This window comes from Hylaeus anthracinus, unplaced genomic scaffold (genome assembly GCF_026225885.1).
Source record: "Hylaeus anthracinus isolate JK02 unplaced genomic scaffold, UHH_iyHylAnth1.0_haploid 4, whole genome shotgun sequence".
Lineage (NCBI taxonomy): Eukaryota > Metazoa > Arthropoda > Insecta > Hymenoptera > Colletidae > Hylaeus > Hylaeus anthracinus.
This window is the reverse complement of record NW_026535289.1, coordinates 6,069,345-6,091,718: the sequence shown is the minus strand read 5'-3', so window position 1 is coordinate 6,091,718 and position 22,374 is coordinate 6,069,345. Positions and strand designations below refer to the sequence as shown.

General features: G+C 44.5%; 2 protein-coding genes across 5 annotated transcripts in view; one reads left to right on the top strand and one right to left on the bottom strand.

Annotated features, from left to right (window-relative positions):
* The window catches only part of LOC128895051 (uncharacterized), a 48,589-nt gene extending 36,743 nt beyond the window's left edge, over positions 1-11,846 (top strand). For both annotated transcript variants that reach the window (XM_054157274.1, XM_054157273.1), the window contains exons 2-5: positions 6,712-7,131; positions 8,394-8,686; positions 8,964-9,435; positions 9,745-11,846. In XM_054157274.1, the coding sequence (XP_054013249.1) occupies positions 6,712-7,131; positions 8,394-8,686; positions 8,964-9,435; positions 9,745-11,025 (2,466 nt within the window). In that variant the 3' untranslated portion in view covers positions 11,026-11,846. The remainder of the gene's footprint in view (positions 1-6,711; positions 7,132-8,393; positions 8,687-8,963; positions 9,436-9,744) is intronic.
* Positions 1-22,374, bottom strand: part of LOC128895046 (E3 ubiquitin-protein ligase MYCBP2) — a 278,943-nt gene that overhangs the window by 36,178 nt on the left and 220,391 nt on the right. The window lies entirely within an intron of this gene.

Here is a 22,374-nt window from a genome sequence, read left to right as displayed (position 1 = left end):
ATATCGAGGTTTCGAGACCGCCCAACAGAAAATGAATGGGGTGCTAAAACGATTCGTACGACCCGGGCCCGCTGTTTCAATGCAAAGATTGCGGTAATAAGCGAAACAGAATGTAATTCGACGGTTCCGTTGCGAGTTCATTTCTTAATGGAGTGACAGGTCAGGAGTGGTCGACAGGAAGCAGATGCAGTCGCATCGCCGCACCCTGTCCCCGATCGTACTTTCGTCACGCGATCGTCTTTCGCGCGAAACAAAATCTCATTCGCTGTTCGAGCATTCGTTGAACCCTTCGCTGATACCTCCACAAAGTAGTTTCTCCTACCCTCTGCTTCTCACGAACATCCAAAAAAATCTCGCCGCACTTTTCGAGGAAAAGAGCGCAGAAGGGAGCCGTTGCTCACGAACGGGGGAGCCCTAATCGAGGCGTGTGATCGAGGAACAGAGTCCACGGCTCGTAACTTCTAAAGACTTCCAGGCACATTGGCCCCATTGTTCGCGGTGGCACATTGCCTGACACCGTTTTCATCCATTTGCAACCTACAGCTCGGTTCTCCCGGTCCAATTAACAATCATTCGCGTGGGTGTTAATCAGGACCGTTAGTTGCCTCACAACAGAACCACGCAAAGCTTGAGGGCCCTGCTTGAGGCCCCTGCTTCGTCGAAGCCCCTAAACAAGTGCTGCTACTAAAATTAGCCTCTTCTTCCTAAATTTACAAGTCATGTCGTAACTTCTCTATTTGTCAAAATGTATTTGACAGGCGGTGTCTTATTGCAATATCAATTTCCACGTTTTTGGTGTTCATAAAGTTATAACGAATAGAAAGTAATTGAATTCCTTTCTAATATTAATGATATATATAGTAGAAGCTAAAGGAGCTCCGTCATCGAGGAAGGAATCTCTGAGCGATCGGAACACGATTTTTTTCCACCTGAGTTCCCGTGAGTTCAAGGCGAACACGTCGGTTGAAACTGAGCCGGTAAATCGCGTTGGTTGGAGGCGGTGACTATGAAAAAAGAACAGCAACAGTAGCTGAACAGCTTCGCCTTACTGTGACGCAATCGCGTCAGGAAAGTTGAAGCTACGACCTCGAGATGGGCAGAATAATAAATAACTGGCCAAAGGATTGTGTATTTGAAATTTGTGTCTGAATTATCGTGAATTATTATTTTCTAATTAGGACTTTCGAAGTATTCCGAAAGCACCTCTCCCACAGAACGGAAACCACCGCGCCGAGTCGAGAGCACGAAGCGCAACCAGATGGTGTCGTGATTTACAAGAACAATTATTTAATTATTCCTCGCGCACGCTTTCCGCGGAAAACGTTCGTATCTCTTTCCGCGGGCTTGCCGAGCGCATTACAATGAATCAAGCCTGGTCGCAGCTAGAATCGCTTTAGCCAGCGTTCCCAAATGGATGTTGTGATATCTCGGTGACCGAAAATATCCCCAGATAACGAATTTAGCTCACCAAAAAGGGGGAAGAGTCCGAGGTAAAGGGGCAGGCTTTCCTCGGGAACTCGGCGCGAGGCGAAATCGAGAATAGCGTGACGGGAAAGATAAACAAATTTTCGGGAACACCCTTGGAAAAATAGAAAGTCTCTTCGTGGAAGTGGCGGAGAGAGTCTATGATATTTCTCCCAAAACCTTAAAGTGTATCATGCGTTCAGGGTTGCGGTAGATAGTAGAAGTATTAAAGAAGAAGAAGAAAACGTGGAAAAGAATCGTGTTCCGATCCCTCGAAAACTCTCTTCCTTAACGACGAAGCAGGTTCAGGTTCTACTATATGTATCATTAAATTAGAAAAGAATTTAATTACTTTGTATTTATTATAACAATTTGACAAATAGAGAAATTATAACATGACTTATAAATTTAGGAAGAAAAAGAAAAGTGATGGAGCCGAAGTTTGAAGCGCATGGGGCTTTATCTGCGTGGTTTAGTGTTGAACTCAATATTTGTTAGACTATACAAATGAATCGATCGTTTCATCCCCTTGAAATAAGAATGCTTCTTTGACACTGATCTCTTAATATTTTATTCCTTAAGAGGTGTCGCAGCAAAATTTAAAGCAACTCCATATTAAGAGAGGAACATTTCTCCGATTTTGAATAAGTTCGCAACACCTTGCGCTACACAGCGCGAAATATTAACATCGGAGGAAACTTTCGCGTCCAATTTGCGAAAGGAGTAGAAAAATGGAGTGCGCTTGTCGCTCGGATCGGTCGTGGCTCATTTTTCCTGGGATTCCCCGAACACGCCCGGCCACGGTGATTTATATTCGCGTACGTTGCGAAGTTTATCTTCGCGAAAAGGGACGGAGGATGCTGGGGGGGGGGGGGTGTGATACGTAACAGTTTAGGAAATCCTCGAAAAGTGCTTTCCCACGGCGTTCCCTCGTTCGCGTAAACAGCGAGCGGGAAATCGTCGTCAGACCGAAATCTAAACACGCTACGAGTCGCGGGAGTATTTGAAATTTACATGAGAAAACGTGGCCCATCGTTGCACCGTGTCCCACCAACGAAACAGCGTTTTCAAACGATGAAACGATAACACGATCGGCCCCTTGAATACAGGATTCACGGGTGAATCACTGAGGAGCGTCTGGGAGCCTATTTTTTCGAGTAACGAGCCAACCGGCAGGTATCTCGGAGAGGAAGCGCGGTCTTGGACAAAAGACTTCTTAGTTGGAAGGGTGCATTGTGTCTATCGAAGCACCAGAGCCGGTTTCGAGGAGTCTTCTCGTTGGTCTTCCGCAGGTCGGACGACGGAGTCGAGACGTCGATCCGTGGGATAAGTCTCCCGGAAAAGATGCTCTAATCCCTTAATACCCTCGTATCTCGAGCCCCTTCCACGCCAACGGAAACACTTTCTAGCGTTCGTCAACCTGCGTTCATTTGGAACAGAAGCGTGAAACGCTGGAAAAATGGTCGCTCGAGGTTGCGTTCTTAGGGCGAATGAGTGAAATCCGGCCCAAGACACTCTTTCTCGGTCAGTCACTCTCTCTCGAGTAAAGGCATAGCGCCTTCTATAAAAATTTTTTGTTTAGAATAGTTATTAATATTTCCGCGTCTTAAATTCCTAACCACGTTTCACCAAGCACCCTGCACAGTCGATTATACGGCACTGCGATTGAGATGTAATCGAGAGCGTATCGACAACCATTGAAAGTCGAAATTGTAATTGGGTACCAGAAGTTGAAAACGTTCGTTGATTGAAACACAATTAACGATTTGCGCGCAATTCTCTCTGGAATTTGGTCCGTACCGAAAGTGAAATGCAATCGGTTGAGAAATATTGATTTAACACTCTACTGCGTAATATGTTTGAAACTCGGTAAACACCGCTGTAAATTTAAACGAGGAATTTTTACACAATTTTCGCATATTATTGTATGATGTTGTTGTACGAGGTATCTAAAAATCTCACAGATTCAATCACTTGTTTAGAATACCAAAAAGAGTTCTTGCAAGATAAAGTAAAATTGCAACGATAGAAAATTAAAATTCTCGTGCGATTATGTTAATACATTCGCAATCGCTGACGTGAATTCACGTCAGTTCAAATTCTATTCCTGATTATGACAAAATTACGAAAATCTTTTAATTTATACACTAAATATTTACAACACTGATATTTCAAAACATATTTTTAATTTTCATCTTCGTCCTAGCAGTACAAGTTTGCGATGTCCAGCTTCAGAATTTTATTGTTTTCGTCGGTACTCGGTATTAGAAACGTAAAATATCTGTTGGTCACTAATGTGTTAATAATAATTCCACGCAGGAGGATTATCTACTTCCAATTACTATGCCAATAGGGTCGTATTCCTGACGATTCCGGTCAACATTAATTTTCAATTTCATAATTCCGCGTATGCGACTCGTTTCGCGTTCCAGCGTTTAAAAAAGCAGCGGGGGAAACAGCGAAATTATTGCTTGGCATGGCGTTCGAACATTTCATTAAACTGGCGCGCTGACAAACGTACAGATAGCGGGGAACGGCCAGGAAGCCGACGTCAGCGGAAGTACTTTTAAAGGTAACCAGTCGTGGGCCAACAATTTCTCTCCTTCTCTTTCGCTCCTTTGCTGAGAACCTGATTAGTATGGCACCGAAAACACAAACGCCGTATCGACGTCTCGCTTGGCCATGACAGGCGATTTAATTCGATTGTCGTCGCCGGTTTTCGTTGCTACCATTTATTATTTCTCTTTTTCATCGCTTATACTCCAAAATATTCCAAAGCGATGAAAAGTATAATCGCGTGTCATATTTCACATTTTAATATTGTACGTGTTTCATATTAAACGCTCAGTATGAGAGAACTGTATTCGGTTACACTTTTGGGAAACCGCTTGCAATCATTCATATTTTGTCTTTGAAAAATGTATATGCTTTTGGTGAAGTTTATGTATTCGCAATTGTAGTCATTGGACGTAAGTATTTCTCTAAATTCTTATGCTACGCAAACAGTTTGTAATGTTAATAAAACTCGGTAAGAAATGCATCAGATTTTAACGAACTTCCCTTTTAGAAATTCCGAGTGCTCGAAAGTCCTCTACTTAAAATGAATGTGAATTTAGTCAACTTGTCGCATCTTAAAAAGAGGTTGTGTCATCCAATCGCGATAAATTTTCTAGTAATGTACCAAAAGGGAACCAAACGAAGTTCCGTTTCATAAAACAAGTTTCTCTTCAGCAAACGTCTTCCAGAACTGGTTACAAATCATAATTCTACGCGAAGTACAGGCCAATGCGGTCATTCGTCGAGTTTGCAATATTTTATGAGACCTGGGACAATGAGTTTGCGAACTTACATTGAACCGTACTCGTTTCCCTTGACAATGAATTTTAACCGTGTCTGGCGAACGAGCTTCGAGGGAATAAGGACAAAAACAATTGGTTTGTTTCGTTGTTTAACGAGGAACAAGAGGAAATTCGATTTTTCGTGTTATTCATTCAAATTTCATGGTAGATCTTTTGTCCTAGGCGGTTCAAAGAGAATGCTACGGCACAAAGATTTTCGCGATGTTGTTAACAGTCCTATTTCCAACGCAAATGGCGATCTTGAAATTGCGTCGATTTACGAGAGTCTGGTTACGAAACATACATCGTCTTCTATCACTAGAACTGTTGAATCTCTTTCGAAATAAATAGATTAATATCGTGAGAACTTATTCATAAAGATGTTCCAAGTGACATAAGTTGATAATGGAATTTACGTTTGTACCAGGAATTAAATGATAGAATTCTTGTTTATTCCAAACAGAAAGAAAACATAAGTGAGTAGATGCAAAACTTTCTGTCACGGAGTGTGTTCGTTGGTTGCCAGTTACGCAATAAATATGTAAACGCGTAGCCTTGAGCAAACGCAACACGATACAGATATTCCTGGTAATCGCGTGTTTCAGCTGACGTGATTCATTTTTCACGAAGACCCGCGCATAGAATGAGTTTCCGCCTCATTACGGATTCATCTTCCGGTTCGTGAACATCGAGAATTGCTTCTGAGCGTACTCGATCCCCGGCGTCGCGACTTTCATACATCGAAACATTATGCACAGACTCGTGGATGGTTTGAAGAGGGAAATAAATCACTTTTTTTATGGGAAAGAAAAGTACCAGCTATACAATAGACATTTGACACTTCAATCGAACATCTTTCATTCGTTTTAAACGACGATATCGACACAAGTGTGCGTGCTTCATTTTTATTTTAAAAGCTTCCCGAGAGTTTCAAGCGTCCAATCGTTTAATTTTGAAAGAGTTCTCTCGCGATGATATCACACGATGCTAAAAAATGAAGAGGAATCGATTATCTCTCTTCTTTGGCGACGAGCGACCCTTTCGTCGCATTTCTGTTCGAATGTAATTGAATTAAAATTTCGCAGTGACTATGAAATGGCGCTCGACAATGCGAACAGGGGTCGAGGCAATTGCGCGGGAATTTGATTTCGAGCGCAGAAATTGAATTAGATCGCAAATTTGTAAGAGTCGATGGCACGGGTAATTAATTAACAGCCGCAAAAATAATTATTGCGTGATAGTTAATTGAAGAGACCGTCCCAGCGTGTCGCGCTTTTCCTTTTTCCCGAAACAGTTTCGCAATTTCGCCCTTCAAGTAATTCGCTCCAATAGGAATTCACTTCTTGACTTTAAAACACGACAGGCTAAAGGACTTCCGTTTCATTATGGAGATTTTTAACTATCTAATTATCATTCGACGTCGGGCGAAGCCGTAACACGCGAATTATTATTCCGAGAAATTATTCTCGAGGGACCTACTAAAATCCCCTCCTTGGTTCTTTCCATCGTTACGGAATTAGGGTGGAAGATCCCATCGAGAGGACAGAGCTCGTAATTACTCGAAATTTACAATACACACACGCACATATACATTACACTGTACATTAAAAAAAAAATAATAATAAAATCGTAGGCATGCTGTTCAAATCGTAACGCTATTCCCTCGTATCATGGATCAAGATTTTCCCTCCCCAAGGTACCCACATAAATTTTTGGAACATCCCACAAAAAGAAGCCAAGCTACCTGTCGTAACCACGCAATAGATCACCAGCCAGGGGATCAAAAGTTTCCAAAGTAGCCCTACGAGAGATTAAAATACCTTCTCCACCGATCAACGCTTCCGACGACCCAGCGCCAATCCGGGTTCCAAGCTGTAAACTAATTTTATTTCGACCTTTTTGTCGACAGGACGTGGAGTTACTGGAGGGAACCATTCCGTCGGACGTGATGGAGGTGGAGGTGTCCCACTGCAGGGAGTTGAGGATCCAGTCTGGAGCGTTCGCGGACGGCGCACCTCTGAAGCGTGTTCACGTGTCGGGGATTTACAGCCTGGTGGCCAAGAGGCAGGCCTTTCAGAACCTGAGTGCCCCCAACACGCACTTAGAGGTGTCCGAGTGCAACAGCGTAATCCTCGAGAGTCACGCGTTCAGGAACTCGAGGGGGACGCTGAGCGTGTCGATATCGAGATGCAAACACGTGGGGATCAAGCCCAACGCTTTCTCGCGATTGCTTTGGATAGCAGTCAAGGAGGTGCCCACTCTGGACCTGTCCAGCAACGCGTTCAAGCTCGAAGCTTCTCAGCACGGCCGACATGGACCAGCGACCAAGGTCGGCAGATTTATACAATTTTTAAATTAATTCTTAATTTAACAAGCCAACTGTAGTTCTAAATTAAATTGTACAATAACAAGGATTTATTGAATTAATATACAGTATGATAGACTAGCTGCCTTTCCACTAAGACTAGTCATTTGTACCATCATGATAGAAACATGTTTAGTATTAATTTACAAACTTATGAATTCTGAAGTTGACTCTAGAACGAAGAGTAATAGCTTCTTCGACACTGCAGAATTATCAATCCCTAATTCCCACACATGGTCCTTCAACATTTGCTATTTATGTAGCTGCTGGGATTTTACTTCACCAACCCTTTGAATTCTTCGTCGAATTTCGCCTGTATTTTATATTAGCACAGAGGGAATTTGATTAATTTTGTAATTCAGCAGATCTGTGAAATCTCTCTGTGCTGAATTTTAGCTGAAGCTGGAATTTTGTTTAATCATCTCTTTGCACTATACCTGTGTCGAAATTCGATCAAGTTTTATAGTTGCGCAGGGGCTTCAATTAATTTTCTTGTTCAATTTTTCTATACGATACATTGCTGCTTTGTTAGTCTTTTATTCGAATCTGGCGCCATTGTTTTTCTCCGCTGGATATTCGATTTCTACTCTACACGGGCACACATTTTATTTGTTTTTATTTTGGCGAGTTGTTATCGCAACCTGTGGCAAAATGCAAACATTTTACGGGCGCGTATGTTACCGTACTAAATTGAAATCCACAATACACGTGTGTTTACAATTCTGCTTGAACAATTCCGACGATGTATCGATCCGAACGATTCTGACACTCGAGGATGTAGCTACTTATTATTTGAAGTGGCATCCGATTAATTACGCGAGCATATAAACAGCCAAGAAATAATTTCATTCGGAAAATAAATAGAATTGACAAGATAGGATTTGTTTCTCGAAGGAAAGAATAAAATTCAGGCATCAGAGAGTCAGTCATACGACTCAACTCTTTGAAGTACACCTTCGATGAATTCGTGATATTCAGCATTCGTGAAAACGACCCGAATTTTCATCAAAATTCGCGAACCCGTCACGTTTATAAAAAGACGGAGTCTAAAGCCGCCCCTGTTTATTTGCTCGTTCGGCGCGGGCAGGAATAAATCAGCCGATCGAGGAATTATCTCGATAAACGTGCATGGAACACGCTTCCCTATGAGTTGGCAGCTCTCCAACAGCTGCACCAGTCTTCCTGACGATTTTCCTATAATCTCGATTTCTGATCCCACGACCTAGATTATGTTCCAAAGCGTGAGAATCACGGAGCTACCGACGGCGGTGTTTCCATCGGCGATCGCGGAGGTTCGCATGGACGATATCTGGACGAAAGTGATCCGCAAGGATGCCTTCTGCGCCATGACGATCTTCAGCGTGACCATCAGCAACGCGTCCATCTTGGAGATCGAGACTGGCGCGTTCAGCGACAGGGCCCTCATCCAGAGCCTCGAATTCGTGGATGTTAGGTTAAAGAGCATAGAGAGGGGTGCCTTCAAAGCTGGTCACGACAATCTCACGATACAATATTCGAGGTAGGTTCATGGTTTTTATTGTAAGCGAATTTCTATTCGCGATAGTCTGCTCGCGATCAAAATTTGAATGAATGCGTGGAATTACAAATCTAATCTGTGCTAAAACTCTCTACTGTTGTATATTACCAAAGTTATCCTGGCCATCAGGACAAAAAATAAGTCAAACAGTCGCGTTCCTCGATAATAAACCAGCCAACTAGAATCCAACTTCCTTCCACAAACAAGTTGCAATTAACCTCCCAGGTACGTGAAGAAAATGTCCCTTTCACTTTTCCAGACTATCCGACGTGGAGACCGGTGCCATCGACATATCCGCCGCCACGGTCAGCTTCAATAACAACGAGTTTCAGAACCTGCACCAGGGCGCGATCGTTCTGCATCAGTGGAACCACATAGCCATCGACTACAATCTCTTCGTCGACCTGGCAACCGACGCGATCATGGCAGAGGTGGACGCGACCTCTGCTCCCAACTTCGAGTTCTCCTTCACGGGAAATCACATCCAAAGAGCACGACCAGGTTCTCTGAAGTTCGCCGCCATCTCCCAGCGAGTGAACACCGCGCGCGTCGGCAACAATTACTTCAAAGAGAAGTGCAGCTGCAACCTGGACAGTTGGATCCGCGAGGTGACGGGCAAGAACAGCTCCGTCTCGTGGATGATGGACTCCAGCTATTGCGTGGTCGACCAACTCCTGGACAGGTGTTTCAACCTCCCACAGGGCTACATGTCCATGAGGAACTTCACCAAGGTAAACAAATCCCTCTTTTGATTAATTGTCGATAGTACGAGTAACTCATTTGGATGATATCAACCTCAAATGGGAGGTGATTTGTTAAGCTGTCTTCACCTCAACTAAAGATACCCTTCATAATAACATAACGAGTATTTTGCCTCTGCCTTTCCTCTTCCTCTCTATTCTAAGTCTTGTATATCTTCATCAGCTGTTACGACAGCATCTTTCCAAAGAGAACCCCAGGTGGTCGAAACGTAAACGTCGTAACAAGCCACATTTCATTTGCTCCAACATCCAAATAAATTACTCATACTGTTCGCAAAGGTAATCTGCACGGCAGGGGATCACATCAACTGCGAGAAGCCGTCAGCGAAGCCAGAGCCAAGCGTCAGTCCTCCAAGCGTCGGGCCTCACGTCTATCCGAGGCGCAAAGGCTACTTCGACCTGGAAATGAGCGACTCGGAGCAGCTGCAGCGCGAAAAGAGGATTATCGTGGTGATCTGCGTGGTGGCAGTGTTCATCGTGCTAGTGGTGATCCTGGCCTCGGGGATCCTGTATATGCGTAGAAGTGGAGTGTGTCCAAAGCTAACGTCGGGTCACTTGATGAATCTCACCAGCTGGCTATCTCCCAGCAGTGGTATGACCGCGGCCACGTCGGCCAGGTCGATCTCGAGGCTCAGCGTGCACGAGTACGCAGGTCTTCAGCCAGAAACGAGGATTCTGGAGGTGGAAACTCAGCCAGAAGCGACGGACGACGAAGAGGGTGCCGAGGGACTTTATCCTTACACGGAGAACAAGGCCACGCAGACCCTACCCGAGGAACTCACGGAGGAGTACCTGAGGGATCTCAGAGAGAGGCTGAACGATCCTGACAATTACAACCAAGCTAGGGACATGATCGAGCACTTGTACGATCTCATCAAGGTCGAGGAGAGTTGCAATAATAACAATGACAAACAGCCAACGGATAGAGAGGAGAACGCCTACGACGTGATTCGACCTAGAAGAAAGAACAGGGGTCCTCCGAAACCTTCGATCAGCGTAGGCACCAAAGCTCCATCGTTAGAGAAATTGCTACCCAGCGGAATAGAGCCCAGGCCACCGCTGACGGAGTACACGGAGCCTCGAGACCAAAAACCCAACGAACAAAACTACTTGTACGCGGAACTACCTGGCGACGAGACAGTTCCCAGCACCAGTCGACTTTCCCAACCTATCCTGGCTACCCTTGCTGGAAGAGCCCCGCAGCCACTACCCCCAGACGTCGTCAACGATCACCTCATCAACGCTCACGCAAGCCAAATATTCGCCAGCCCTAAGACTGAAAACCACAGACCCCCCGATAGTCCAAAGTTCGAGCCAATCAGAAACCAAGGCAGGCCCATGAGCTTTTTGAAAGCGCTTGGCGAGAGCATTCTTGGCTCGAAGACGACCAACAAGAGGCCAAACTCTCTGCTCTGCGAGTACGCCGAACCGTCCGACGCTACGGCTCACCTTTACTCGGAACTACCTGAACCCCAAACCTCGACTCCGGCCAGCAAGATGGCGAACAGGCCGCTGCCCACCAAACCCGACCAGGATTCCGTCAACGCGGCGAGAGCATAACGACGCCCTTCGTCGATTGTCTGTGATATAAACTGTTTACGCTAGGAGAACGAAAACTGAGCCAATCGTTCTCCAGTTTCTTCCTAATCGTTCGTAGGTGACGATGTTCGCGAATGGTGATCGCGTGAGTGCTCCGGAAGCTCCGATGCGAAGAGACGCTGAGCGGACTGAGATACGAGTTTGTTACGGGACTATTTTAAGGTTTGTAAAAAGATAAAGACATTTAACGTGGAGGATCAACGGGGATGTACCATTCTCCGTGTGAGTAGAGTGCAGTAGTGCGCGTCTAAATGAGAGAAATCGGGTGGTTCTCCATTACTAGGTCGCGGGTTCATTCCAGAATTTGGTGTCGAGTGAGATACATCAAAAGTGGGAGGAATCACGAGTACATGTCTTCAGGTGCTCGGTTAGCGAACTTCGAAGCGGTGCCGATGCCAGCAACACAGTTATTTGTGCATTTATGAGGTTTTCTTGGTAAAAAGAAATCGATACATGGGCTCATCTGAGCTATTTTTAATTGTATCTAATAGAAAGTTTATTAAAGAGTATTCTGATGTTTGATCGAAAACATTGCGAGTGAAAAGCGCTGCACCGCTTTAAAGTTCGATGTCAGGAAGAACATTAATTTTAGCAGGGATGATTCTTTCGCAATTTTCCGGGGTGAAATTTTCTCATTTAACCGAGCACTGCTGCAGCTAATCGTCCGACGAAGAGCAACGAAAGACGAGTTTTATTTAAACGACTGGCCCCGAAACCGCGAATGTATCATAGATTTCTATATATTTGCTTCGTCAGGTATTATTAAAGGAGTATTTCACATCCTTCGTCTGTCTTTCAATCGAACCGCAACGGCCAATTTCAGCCTCCCTCCTCATCTCCTCCGTCGTGGCTTCATGGAATTACCTAGATACCCGTGCGATATCCAACTCCAATAATTCTTGGCTTCGAGTTCCCTCGAGACTGCGGCAATACGGTCGACAGCACCGAATCAGAAATTAATCTGGAAGGGAGGATAATCTACGAAAACGATAACTGTTATCTAAGTTGCCCTGCTTCGAGTTTACCTCCATTCTTTAAATACCTCGTGACAGATTAAGTTCTATCCTCCAGCGATAGCATTGCGTCGCTTGAGAGGACTCTAATTTTAAATTGGATACGGCAAGGAGACTTTCGTTATTCAGCTAATTCTTTAGAAATAAATGAAATAAATGGGTCATTTTCGGAGGTGTGAAAGAATGTTTGAGGCAGGAGTTGTTTGATTCCAGACGGAGATACTGAGGGCGTTTCAAGGTCATTAATTTAAAAGAAGATATAACGGAATGTTTTTCTATTTACCTTGCAGTCTAGGACCACTGCGGAGCAGTCACGAAGAAAAATATTTTGTTATCAAAGATAGATGTTAGAGGAATGTGCACGCTTTAAAGATTTAGTGCTGAAGAAGTACTCGGTTTCGAGAAAAATAGATACATGAAAATAATCACAAAATGAATAATTATAAAAGTTTGGAAAAATTCCACGGGCCACGTTCGACCATCGCTGATATTTAAATTTCAGTAGAATCGAAAGTCTTAGGATTCCGCGATTTGGTATGACCCTCTTACGGAAAGCCCTGGATGTTGGGAGCCATGCCCGTTTTCTTATCTCGTGGAACTTTATAATTCCAGCGTTGCTCCCGATTCGAGACCCTCCTCCTGGCGTGCCTCCCTCGGTCGAGAACGCGTTTCGAGTTCAAGGGTCGACACGGATATTTTTTCTCATTCTACGAGGGAACAGTGGTGCTCGAGGTGAGCGTCTCGCGGCGCGTACGAAAAACGGAGGAAACGGTTAGGTTCGGCGGCCACCGAAGCCCTCGAAAAGATATTCTTAATCTCTTTCGTTCTATGGGCGTAGTCGGTGTATGTCCGCGGCGAGACCAAACTATTCCACGAAGAATGTAACAGGAGCAAATAGAGACGGCTAGCCGGGGCGGGCTGCGATGCAGCTGTTGATGTTCAAACGGCTGTTGCCTCTCTGTCTCTCTTTTCCCAGATCCCTGGTGAAAAGCAGAAAACTTCCAGAGAGAAAGAAGGGACCGCCACTACCGCGAAACGTCCAGAACAGGTGAGAAAATGCACCAATTATCGTAAAAACCGAATCCGCGAGCGGCTGAGAAATTAATTCGTCCCGTCAGATTGATCGTTAATTAACTTCGCGGTATTCGCGCAAAGCTAACAAAGACGTGAAACTGGTCTTCGGAAATTGATCCAATGCAAACATCCATAGTGTGTTCGGCACACATCGCTTCAATATAATTCTGTTCCTACTTGCTCTAAGCTGGAGCCTTATTTGCCTAATGATTAACTTTGCTTATCTACGTTAATTTTGTTCGAGTACATCGATTTTAAGTATAGACCATCGGCAGGATTGTAAGAGGACAGAAAACTTTCATATTTATTTTTCGTGACCAAAAGTGAGTCCAAAACTTATCGAATACATAAAATATTGTTCTTGGGGTATATTACGCTAGAGCCGACAACCCATCGTTCACACGTTTCTATTTCTTTAAATTTTCAAATTTTTTTATCCAGTTCTTATATGCTATACTTATATGAATTATATACAATTGTTTGATGCATTATTCAATTTAGTTCCACGTAAAATATTTCTACATTTAATTGGAAAAGGGTCTTTAAGACCAATCATTTGTCCCATCGCGATAGAAACAGTTACAAATGAATATCGGTAGGTTTAGTGTTGATAGGCCACCTGCATATTAAACAGAGAATTACCGAAACGTTTCTAACGGTGAAAAGGAATCGTTATTCCATTTATTTACAAAGAGTAACAAAAAAGTCCGCCCCAGAAGAACGCGTGCGAGTAAAGCGTGCCTTAAAATCGCGAGAAGCTGGCTCGATATTGAACGGATCGCTATTAGAGACAATGTACCGTGAAAACGTTTTATCGAACGGTCAGAAATCCAGCGTAACCGTGAAAAACAAACGCGATATTTCTTCCACGGCCGATTCCTCTGACTTCGTTCCAGGGGGTGCTATCATTCGTGCGCTTTGTCACTGGGTAGTTTGTCGACAGGCCACGGCCGCGATACCGAGTCAACTTATACGAGGCGATCGTCCTATCTCGCGGCGATCCCTAGGATTGTTTATGGCTGCCTATTTCTCAGATAAGGGTGCGATTTTTCTCGACGACCGGTTGCCCTGGAGAGCCACCGAGGATGAAGCCAACCGGTTCTCCCGACGACGCGTCGTTCGTTGCCTTCCGTTCACTTTAGATCCCTCTGCTACCCCGGAAAACAAAACGAACGATTTAATCGGAACTGTTCCACCGAGAAATGTGAAACGTTCGTAGAGTCGAAATGACGAACGGTACAGAGTCCTTGGAATAAATCAAAATATACAATCGAAACTTTGGCGACACACGTACCAAACCACTTATTCAATTTATATCCAATGAATAAGGAGCTCAATCTTTCTCTTCATCTCAAAGATCATCGGAATCAAGAGGAATGGTCGCAAGTTAACAAGTCATAAGCCTCATAAACGATTACGTATTCGAGGATCATTCCCCAATTCGGAACCGACAAGAGAAAGCCTCGAAACAGGCCAAACGATCCAGTGAAGCCCATGAGCGAAGGGAAAGTTTCGACTCAACCGGAAGTGTACGTAGCATCGTCAGCTCGATCCATCGAGGTACAGCGACCGAATAATTCGCGGCGAGGCAGCGGAATCGAGCCTTCTCTATCAGGTTTCATTAGCGTGTCAATCATCTCATCACTCGGATACGGTCGCGGACCGCTATCGCCTGTTGGCAGTAGCCTAACCCGTTTCTCTGGTCCCTGACCTAATCTGCGGCGAGATAGTAGGAAAATCGATCGAGGATCGACGGTGGTCGTCTACCCGTCGCCGCGATCAGCTTATCGGAATACTGAAATCACTGGCGGAGCCGGTCAACGGCTTATATTAAGTCCCAGCTTAGACCGTAAACGCGTTTTCCATCTCGGGACCTCTCCAGTCTGCGAAAACAGCTTACGTGGGATATAATGTATCGGGACAGTGTAATTGGACGGGGCTTTGATATATTCTGCGACGCGTCAGCCTAGGTGTATCGACCGGTATTGTTTCGAGAGCAACTGGGATCTTGCTGGGGCGACGGAGAGGAGGAGACGGTGGTCTGTCGTTGACGACGGAACGCCAGATGCTACCAGGTGACACGAGTTTCATCTCATCGCGTCTATTCTCGAGCGATAGGTGTCAGCTCGAATCTTGGATCTATTAGGTCGTGGTAAACAGGTGTTAGAGAAAATTATGATTTTCAATTCTGGTATACTACAGTGTCTATGTATATTAAGTGAGGATTTAATATCCACAGTATCGTATTTATCGAACTCAGGAAATTCAGGAAACAAGCTTTTCGATTTCATCGAATCTCATTTCTACGCATTCTACTTCCATTCTATACATTTTTCACTCGTCTAATAGCCCTCCCAGCCCCGTCCGAATGAAAAATTGTGACAAGTAAAGAGCGCATCCACGGTTATTACGAATTTCACGAGAGGCTCGACGTCATCGGCGTCATCGTTTCAAACTTTATGGAAAAGCGCACTAAGCCGGAGCGATTCAAGGTATACGACCAGGTGACACCGTACTGATCGACGAACGGCCAAACTTTCCGTTCGGGCTTCTATCCTGTGGTCATATACCGGGTGGAGCGTCCTTAATATCCACCGAGTGTTCCTTATGAGCACGGTGTGTGTCACGTGTCGCCTGGATATTAGACCCTCGGTCTAATGGACCTTTAAGCCAAATATCGCTCTATATAGGTTTACGTGTATCACCAGCGATTTCTTCGTAGTTTCCAATCGGATAATGGTCTCTTTTCAAATGTGGAGCACGTTTCGAGGAAAATTCGCTCGAACAGTGAAGATGTTAGAAACAAATAGCGGGATCCTTTTCAATATTGTTGCTTTTAACCTCGCTTGAACATTCGACGGCGCGAAATTTGTGGAAAGTATATACAATACGTTGTTATCCATGCGTTCAAGATTTCAATATTAGGAAACAGCGCGAAATGTGCAGTAACCGTACACTTTGGACCTCCATTTTCGTTATTTCTACCATTATACTGTTACGCGCCAGTGACACGATTCGCGAATGGCACTCTCACGCTTTCCACTGCTACTCATTATTTATAATTATTTGGGTTACGCGACAGAAATTGCAATGATAGGAGGTGAAACACGGATTCCTCTGCTGACGCGTCTCGATTGCGCTTACAGTCGAATCGATATTGGTTGTCAATTGTAGTATATCATTTTACTTCTGCAAATGGATGCGCGCGGTGAACCGAAAATTATTGCCATGTGACTGTATTATGTACTGACTGCATTGTTATCGATTTAGCGTCAACGCGGATCATATGTGCACGGTGAAAGAAAGGCAGTGAAAGTAGATATTACGTTTCAAGTGTTGAGTAGGGAAATAGGAAAACCCTTTTCTTTTAAATCACGCGCCCGAAGAAAAATTTCTAAGGTGTTAACATCAAAGCAATACTTTTACTTTCTTCGACTTCTTCGAGTCTCTTTCTCGATTTTCAACGTCGTCCAATGATTCGTTTTCGTCGCTTTGAGTCACTCGCGACGTTTCCAAGCATTTCCAAAGGGGCTGTTCGCAAACTCTAAAGCTCGTCGAAGCAAACCGACGAAACGAATCTTTCAATACCGTAGTCGCTGTATCTTATTAATAAAACAAGTCTCGGAGACCCGGTGTCGTAAACACGCCGTTCGAAAACTTTCGCCACCGCTGAGTTTCGATTTCCAGTTTCCCGTCCGGCTTCGTCTGGATATTTTTAGAGGGCGGGGGGTGCTCGTTGGAAAAGTTGATCGCAAAGCGGGACCGCGTTTCGTTCGCCATTCGCGGAAGGTTCCTCCTTTCGCGTTTTCGCGACTCGACGCGTCCACGAAATGACGAAACGAGTCACGTTTGCCAGTCACGTGTTGACGATGCCGAGGCGGTTCCAGGAGCAAAAGCAAAATAAAAGCCGAGGCCGAGAAACAGGATGTCGCCGCGGCAGACGCGTACCAGCGCGAAAACCTCGGGCCCGCGTTAATTATAAATGTGAACCAGAAAACGACGGTGGTTCGTGGCGCTCCAGAAATCCAAAAATAATGCCAACCCTCGACCCTTACGGCGTTCCAACGCTTCTTCGTTTATCGGCGAACCGCGATTGGGATCGACCGTTTCGCTGGTATCGTTTCGACGAGTGCAAATTAAAAAATTAAAATTATATTAGCATCTAGAATCTAGATCTACGGTTGACTTGGTTAACATTTTTTATCTGTAAAACACAAGTTGAGCCAGTTAAATCCAGTACCATGCATCGATACGGATATGAAGCACCATGTCTATATATGTGAAAATGTAGATATGAAGCATCATGTCTATATATGTGAAAATATAGATGCATCAACGATCGAAAGCGGAAATTCGTATCGTTCGGATGCGGTGTATCAACAAAGAAGCGAATTCCTTTATTGCGACTCATTGGCGGGTGTACTTTGCAGACAGCGTATCGGGCGAGCAACTCGTGGTCCCAGCTCTCTCTTCCCCATTGAAATCTAAATATACCCCATGATATTAATAGCGTATGGTGTGGCGATGGCAGAAGGGCCGTTTCATACGCCCGCGATGCGCGTCGACTTTCGACCGAATGCAGAAAACCACATTCTTCCTGAACGATACACAAACCCCCGGTTTACCAGGGCGCGTTTCATCGACTGGAAAATGCATCGCGTGGTGCTTTTCGCGCACGCCATTGCGTTGAATAATGTATCGTGCTTGAGTAATCTGGTGTTCAACAGATGATAGCACTCATTGGTAGTCAGCCTATAACGGTACTTCACCTTTGTACCCCGCGCTGTATATTTATCTCTATCTCTGCATACCATATTTCACTTAACCCTTCAATTTATTCTGCGAGCTGCTCCGGTGCAATGGAAGCTTATTATCGTTTTATTTATATCTTCTCCGGATAGAGAAAGTGGGGAGAGCTGTTGCCAATATTAGCTAGTAGATAAAATTAGATATATACAAGAGTGCAATTAATTTAAATAAAGTTTATTGGCATAAAGAGTATGAAGTTTTAGATAAGATATGGAAGCATCGGTATATCGCAATATTTTATTCTTAAAATAACTTTAGCTGTCGAAGGCAGTTGTCCCGTTGATTCACTAGTGACACGATACAATAAATTTATTTAATTGGGCAAGTGTCGGGGATGATCCTAGACTTCAAAGAGCTAAACCTGGCGCTCGTATTAAAAATGTCTGCGACGGGTCTGTCGAATGTTTCTCATCGCCGTTGTCGTGTGAAAGGAACACATTCGACGGATTCGAGAGATCTCATGCGGGTGTTCCGGTTCGCAGCTTCTTTCGGGCCCCTTTCATCGACCCATGCGTCACGCCCCCGCGTTTCGACCCTCCACTTCCTGTTCCGGGCCAATTTTCCAGAAACACCTCCGTAACGTCTCGAGTACGTACACAAACCACTCCGCAAAATGCGATATCATTTACAATATATTTATGTAACCTTCTATATTGTTTACGTGCTATCGATGCACAAAATCTGTGTTTTTCAATGTCTTTTGGCGACGGACCGTTTCCATTCGACGACGTGTAGTGCACGGAACTGCCACGCCGCGATAATCAAGCTCAATTACGAGGTTTGCTTTCTACCGGGAAATTATTCGTCGACGACGCCACGGCGTTCGCTGGCAGTGGAATATAAACGGAACCGCATACTCGCGTGAAAACGCAATTTTCAGGCTCGCGTGGCATCGTTCTTCCTATGCGATTGTATTACTTCGTTAAAACGAAACTGGCTGAATATCGTGCACGCCAGAGAAAAGGGTGCGGCGTAATTCCTACGTAGGAAGCATTAATAAACCGAGAAATGGGATTTGCTCGAAACTCGATGCTGCCAAGAAATATGATAAATGTGTTTTTTACGGGACACCTGTTTTGTACTATGAAAAAATGTCCTCTGATATCCTGTGTAATACAAGTAAAGCGTTCCTTGTTGGTTATTATTGCTAATAAATCGTATGGTGAAATATTTTGCCTCCTTCTGGTTGTGATCAATGGAAATCGAAATTATTTGACTGAAAAATACGAGGAAACGGAAGCAAAGGGACCGATGTCGCGATGAGATATGGCGGCGATTTTTGAAAAGTCGAAACACAAGCTAAGAGCCGCCATCCTTTCTCCTTCCACGATTTCGATAACGCCTTGGAGCTACGAACGCTTATATCTTGTACTGATTGATCGTCTGCTTGTCGCGAAGACTTATCGGCCACTTTCTGCCAGAGCTAGAAAGAGTTATCGGACCACTCGATTTTCACCCAGAAGCGTTCTTAATAGCTTTCCAAGCAGCGCCGCCCGTTTCTTACGTAATGTCACCGATTACGCCGATAAAATCGACTTTAATGAAACGCGGGAAACTTGCTCCGCGGCACCGAGGATCGTTGCGAAGGAAAAAGCCGTGACACTTGGCGGTCGTGCCAGTTTAACGAGCCGTCGTTTACGTCGTTCCAGTTTCCTCGCCGTGAAATCGTTATCGCTGACGCGCGATTTTCGGGATCATCGGCCGTTCCAAAAACGACCGAATATCTCGCGAGAATGGATTGACTGTCGCGGACACAAATTGCGTCTGAACGCTTCCTTTTATCGTTGAGGCTATCTGTTTTACCGAGAACATGCTCTGCTTTACCCACAGGGTGCACTGTTTTGACGACAATGTGCTCTGCTTTACCCATGGCGTGCTATGTTTTAATTTTCCAGAATAAATACACGATTAGGTTGTTACTACACCTACCTTCACTGGTCATGTTTTACTGAAAAATATTTGAGAAACAACCTGTGTGAGGCGGCGAGCAAATGAATTTGGATAAGTACATTCAAAATGGAGAATGAAAACGAGAACGTGGATCGAATATAGTTCTTCGTTTCTACCTGTGATTCTGGTAACGCGTCATTGTTACCGCGATTGCGAGGTTTCCGATTTCTATTTGTCCTTCGGACAAGCAATCCAAGGAAGTTGGACAGCCAGGTGTGAACGTGGGAAAGGACAACGTCGATAAAGTCATCGGGAAGGAGTCTCGAAAACGACGAAGAACACCCGAGAACGACTATTGTGTCTTTAATAGAGTTTCCAGCACGGGAAGAGAAGTAATTCCCCCTAATGGAAGCATGCGCACCGATCAAATTGTAGGAGGAGGGATGAGATCATCGCAGCGGAAGCGATCTTTGAATCGAGTCTAGCTGAGAACTTAATTCGTCCCGTTCCCGCGCCTGGTCGCTCGCTATCGTTCTTATTCCTGCCACGCCTCGATTTTTATATCCTTCTGGTAGAATTTCGTCGATCCACTTTACGTTCACACTTCCTCGATACTGAAATTTCTCTTGCTCGATCACTGTGATGACGTTTCATGGACGACAGTCCATATACTACCTGTTGGCTATCTTCTTCTATCACTTTAGTTTGATTGAACACACAAAGATGAACTTCAAGTAGAACAAACCTGCTGTATCGATAAAATACTCTGTTTTGCCCAGTGTATACCCTATTTTATCAACTGCGTGCACTGTTTTACCAACGAAATATTAAATGCCCCTATTCTTGGCAAAGGCTGCAACAATTTTAACTTCTGAAACGATCAATCACGAATCCGATCGAGTGCATAAGCAAGTCAAGGCCCCTCAATTGCTCCAATAAGACGATCGATCGAGGCGTTCGTGATTTCGGCGTAGGCCAGCGTCAACCAAGAGGCAATAACGAGACCGTACTTTGACGAATAAAGAACGCCTGCCTGATGAAACATGGCTCGCTGGCATAGCAACGCCGCGATGGAATGCAATTTGTACGTGGATCAAAATAAATTGCAATTGTTCCGACATCAAAGTTATTACTGTCGTCGGTTGCGACAAAATTGTTGCTGCGATCAACAGGGCGCGCGACTCAACATTCCACACGAGACGTTTGGCGCTCTATGAACGGATGAATGGAATTTTCATTAAAAAAAAATTCCAAATATCGGAGAGGAACACGAATAAAAGAACTTGCAGCTCTCTTTGCGGAATCCATCGTCGTACGATGCGTTGAATATATTGGTCATTGAATAAGGATAGATTAGGCATCGTTCAATGGTCTCACAAACTGAAGTACCGACCGTCATGAAAAATTAATGGCAGCGCACTCTACGTTTAAAAATGGTGACTATAGCAACCATAATCAACCCAACCGCAGAAGTCGGTAAACGTAGTACATGTGGAAACTGGTCCCCAGACCGTCGTCTAATCTCGAACGTTGCAGGAGCTTCTCACAAGAAGATCACGATTAACATAGGATTGAGATAAATTCTAGAGACAGGTGGAAAATGTAGGAAAATGTTTGCAAGGTGCTAGGATGACTGTAACATTAGAAATCTTCGTTTCATGTACTCTATTACTTTGATAAAATATTCCAAGTTCCATTTACTCTCGCATAGTTGAAATTTCCTAATTGCCAACTATTCAAGGTTTCAAGTTTCTATAAAATTAAAAATTAACGTATCTGAGAGCGTATGATATCCATTAATTGCAATAAAGCACGTAACATATAATTATCATCATTGAAAGCACCCCAACGTTATTCGAATTCGAATCTACAGCGTTGGACCTGACACGAAAGTGAAAAATAGAAAAAGAAATGGAAAAAGCCTTCCACGAATCGTAGAAAAGAAACCCTCCCGGTCTGTTCCATGCTACCTCTCCGATATTATCAACATTATCCAATAAAGATAGTCCACGAAAATCCGATAATGAAAGACCTTCCACGATGGTGTGCGCATTCAGTTGACGGGACACGCTGGAATCTGAAAATCCCTTATTGCTTTGTCGTGCGGGTCGAGCTAGAATATTACACAGGAAACTTCCACGAGCTCGTGGACGAAGCCTTCGAGGTATCGATGGAGCGTGCTGAATAAAGAAAACTACGAGGCCGGAGAGTTTAATGCCGTCTGGCTAGATGGCAACACGGTGCAGCCGCTCGCGAGCGGCGACTCGCGGGATAGAGGCCACGGAATCAGAGGGTCAAACGGCCACTGGGTCATCGCTGATAAACGCAGGCGACAGCTGTTAATATCAAATGCAGGCAATAAACCGCGAAATTAATGTCCCGTGTGCGCTGTGAAACACTGTCTGCGATATTGTCCTCGTAACCAACGATCATAGAGTGTTCTCAAATTCTCCGCCAACCTCCGTTTAAATCAGTAGCCTCCAAACTTCATCAAAGGTACTTCTCAAATACACCGACGCTATTA